The 4,035-nt window shown below is 33.2% G+C and overlaps 1 protein-coding gene across 1 annotated transcript; it reads right to left on the reverse strand.

Moving 5' to 3' along the window:
- Positions 1-233: 233 nt before the first annotated feature.
- Positions 234-1,154, reverse strand: LOC107286103 (olfactory receptor 14A16-like). Its single transcript, XM_015814398.2, has one exon. It carries the CDS (start codon positions 1,152-1,154, stop codon positions 234-236), a length of 921 nt encoding a protein of 306 aa, XP_015669884.2.
- Positions 1,155-4,035: the final 2,881 nt, after the last annotated feature.

Genomic DNA, 4,035 nt, shown 5'->3' on the forward strand with positions numbered 1-4,035 from the left:
TCATTTGACTTGAAGTGAAATGGTCTTTGCACAAGCAGCCAAACCAACTAAAATAACAAAGTGAAGTGACATTGTTCTGATCCAACACCACTTTATAGATTATTGGATAGAGTGATTCTTCATACTGAATCATCACTGAAATCTACATAATCCAAATAGACGTTGTGTTTGATTTCATTATGTTGAGGAGAAACTGATTTGTTTTCCTGCATAAATATCATACTTATCAAATATCAAATTTCACACTTAAACATTTTCCACAATACAATTCTGATCTCTCTATTCCTTAAAGTGTAGATAATCGGATTCATTAAAGGAGGAATCACAGAATATAATACAGCAGTTACTACATCCAAATCTGAAGGATAGTCTGAAGTAGGCTTCAAGTAAGCAATACCTCCAGTGCTTATTGTCAAGGATACGACAATAAGATGGGGAAAACAAGTTGAGAAGGCCTTATTTCGTCCTTGTGAAGTAGGAATTCTAAGCACAGATTTGAAAATCTGCACGTATGAAATAATTATAAAACCAAAGCAACCCAGGAAAATACATGCATTGAATACAATAACTCCAACTTCAATGAGGTATGCATTATCACAGGATATTTTCAGAAGTTGTGGGATTTCACAGAAGAATTGATTGAGAACATTGGAGCAAAAAGTGATTGCAAAGGTGCTAGAAGTATGCCAGGCTGAATAAAAAAGGCCAGCTATCCATGCCATAGCTGCCAGCTGAAGGCAAGCTTTTGTGTCCATTATGGTTTCATAGTGTAGTGGATCACAGATAGCAATATATCTATCATATGCCATGGTCGTGAGTAGGAAGAAATCTGATAACATGAAGAAGAATAAAGAAAATACTTGTGTGATGCACCCATAGTAGGAAATCTCCCTGGAATTCAAATAAGCATTTATTGTGGCTTTGGGAATAATGACAGAAATAGACCCAAGATCCATAACTGATAAATTCATTAAGAAAAAATACATAGGTGTATGGAGTTGATTATGGAAGGACACTGCTGAGATAATAAGAAAATTTGCAATCAAAGCAATTAAGTAGATCACTAGGAAAAAAATGAAAAGTAGTATATTTTGTTCAAACCGCTCAGAAAAATCCAGAAGAAGAAAAATAGTGATGTCACTTAGATTAGACATATTTTTCCTGGAGAATGTTCACTGCATTTCTGTGGAAAAAATACAGATTATCCAATCATATATCAATAAACTTTCTATTATGAATAATAATGGAACTTTTAACTAATATTGGAATAAAAGTGTAAAGATTTGTGAACAGTTTGATCATACATTTTTACCATAAAGTACATAGGTGTATGGACCATTAAATTGTATGACTGGCGCTGGTTAGAGATGTTAATATATTAATTTGGGCCTTTTAATTAAATTAAAGAGACTTATTAAGGTATTTTCTTGTTTGAGAAGTATGAGCAAGTGTTACTCTATTCCCCCAGTCAAGGTCAATCCAATCTATAAAGATATCTTACAAATAATTGAACTCAATTTTTTTTCTAATTTCCAAATGAAGCTTCTCTATCCAAAATGATAACACAAAAGTGCTTTCATAAAATGAAATATTATATTTTGGGATAGTTAGTGAATCAGAGCTGTTATGGTTTTGAATAGCTATGGCTGCTTTTAAAGAGTGAATGTTCTGTACTTCTGTTTAATCAAAACATTTCTGAGCTTGGATGATATGCATAACTAAGAACATAGAAAAATAGGATTGGAAGGGACCTTGGAGATCTTCTATTCCAACTGCTGATCAAGCAGAAAACCCTATACCATTCCAGACAAATGTTTTTTTTTCCATCTCTTCTTGAGAACCTTTAGTATTGGAGCCCCCACAACTTCTAAAGGCAAGCTGTTCCACTGATTAATTGTTCTGTCAGGAAGTTTCTTAGTTCTAGGTCAGGTCTCAACCACTTTACAGCATCAGGCCAGCCTAAAGTTTCCATCCACCAAATCGAGAATTCCTACTAATTGGAATGTGCATTGTTAAATATGATGGGAGGAATTTTACTTTACTTAAGCTATGATGGGAAATCTTCAGGAATTTTTCGGATTCTGAACTAGACTAAAAAGTTCGTGGGGAAAGAGAGTAGTAGCTCTGTTTCATATATTTGACAAGAAAATTATTTCTGGTCTATCACAAGGCATTAATAATCTGGTTTTGCCATCACAAATGGAGTAGATTGGGTGTATCTGTTTCTTAGTTTTATTGAATGTGGGATGTTAAGAGTATTCTCAACTGCTACTCTATGTTATTTATGTTGTTTCCAGCTTTGGTTGCTTTTATTTTATTTTAATCATTAGCCTCCCAGAATTATATACATAAGATGGATGCCCATATTGAGTAAATAAATAAACAAGCAAACCAACAAACATAAACATGAACATCAAGTCATCTGGAAATTACTTGATCTTGGAAAACTATATTATTTTAATCTTACACATTTCAATATATTATTTAATGAATTAAATATCATATTCCTGCCCCCAAAATCACCTCTATCCAAAATCTTTTTTAATGCTAAAACACTGCTTTACTTACCTCTAGGAGGTTGAATCCCTCTCAAATTTAATAGGAATTAAGTTTTTTTTCTAAATTATGTGGATGCAGTGTTAATATACAGTGTTTCTTTAGTGCTATAACATGGCTTTCACATCTACAATAAAGAGTAAAATGAAGGATGAAAGAGTTGATACACACAGAGAAAAAAGTATGATATATAGAAAAGAGATAAATTACCTCTCAATGCAACATCTTAATTCATCTTAATGGTGTTTTCATTAAGGTATCACTGAAGAAAAATTACACAGCCTATAACACATTTCCTAGAAATCCATGCTTTTCTGATTATTAGTTGGATGAGATTACAATACTTTTTCATTCTGTTGAATTATATTTCATAAGTATATCTGCAGTACAACAGAGTCCAGTATAGATGAATAATGGATATCCCAAGAGAAATTAGTGCATTAGTAATTTGAAATAACTCTCTCTGGAAAAAAAAACAACAACCTTAAATGTCACAACATATCTGTAAGTACTTTGTGTTCATATACTTACTGATAAACAGTATATTTTCCTTGAAATGCTGGGTGTGGCCAACTTGATACAGCCAACTCGCCATGGCCAACTCACCCCGGGACAACTCGCTGTGGTCCTCTTACCATGATACAACTTGCTGTAGGACAATTCAACAATTCAATTTAAATATTTAAAATAATTAAATATATATATTATTTTTTATTATACACATTTCATTTTGTCCCTCCCTTGGCATCCTTCCTTTAATAGTTCTATTCCACCATTTCTTTGATATTGGTGTAATTCTTGTTCTGCGGCAAGTTGTCCTGTGGTGAGTTGACTGCAGCAAGTTGACCATGGCAAGTTAGTGATGGCAAATTGGCCGTGGTGAGTTGGCCATGCCCAGTTGTTCCATTTCAAGGAAAATATACTGTTTATCAGTAAGTATATGAACACAAAGTATTTATAGATATTTTCCTTCCCATAAAAGCAAATATATGTTTTCAAATACTTGGTGAATACTTTATATGGGAAGAAGAGCCTTTGAAATGATTTGTGTTGGTTTCAATAAATGAATAACTATTTCTTGTAATGTTCAGTCAAAATCTATTGCCCCATGATGTAAGATTTATTCCTATGTTTTAGACCTAATTTGGCAGTGCTTCTCTTTTCTGTGAAAGATAGAAGAGACAATATTTTTTGCAGGAAAATCATGCAACACTCAATGATCAAAAGCCTTTGTTTTAATTTGCACAGCATTGATGCAAAAAGGGATGGGGCTTCAATCATCTCCTTATGCCACTATTAGGAAGCCAGTAGTGGTCGTAGTACATGCCTGTAGCATACCTACACTATAGAACATGTTATGGGGGGCCCTGGGGGGAATTCTGTTTTTGTTTTTATGAGTTATGACAATCATTATATATATGCTTAAATCCTGTAAATACATATATTTAAGACAGAAAAAAAGTTGAAATTGGATCTTGA

This window comes from Protobothrops mucrosquamatus, unplaced genomic scaffold (assembly GCF_001527695.2).
Source record: "Protobothrops mucrosquamatus isolate PMUCROS unplaced genomic scaffold, P.Mucros_1.0 scaffold247, whole genome shotgun sequence".
Taxonomy (NCBI): Eukaryota; Metazoa; Chordata; class Lepidosauria; order Squamata; family Viperidae; genus Protobothrops; species Protobothrops mucrosquamatus.

Coding starts and splice junctions, on each gene's coding strand:
- LOC107286103 (XM_015814398.2), bottom strand. CDS start 1,154: ATGTCTAATCTAAGTGACATCACTATTTTTCTTCTTCTGGATTTTTCT.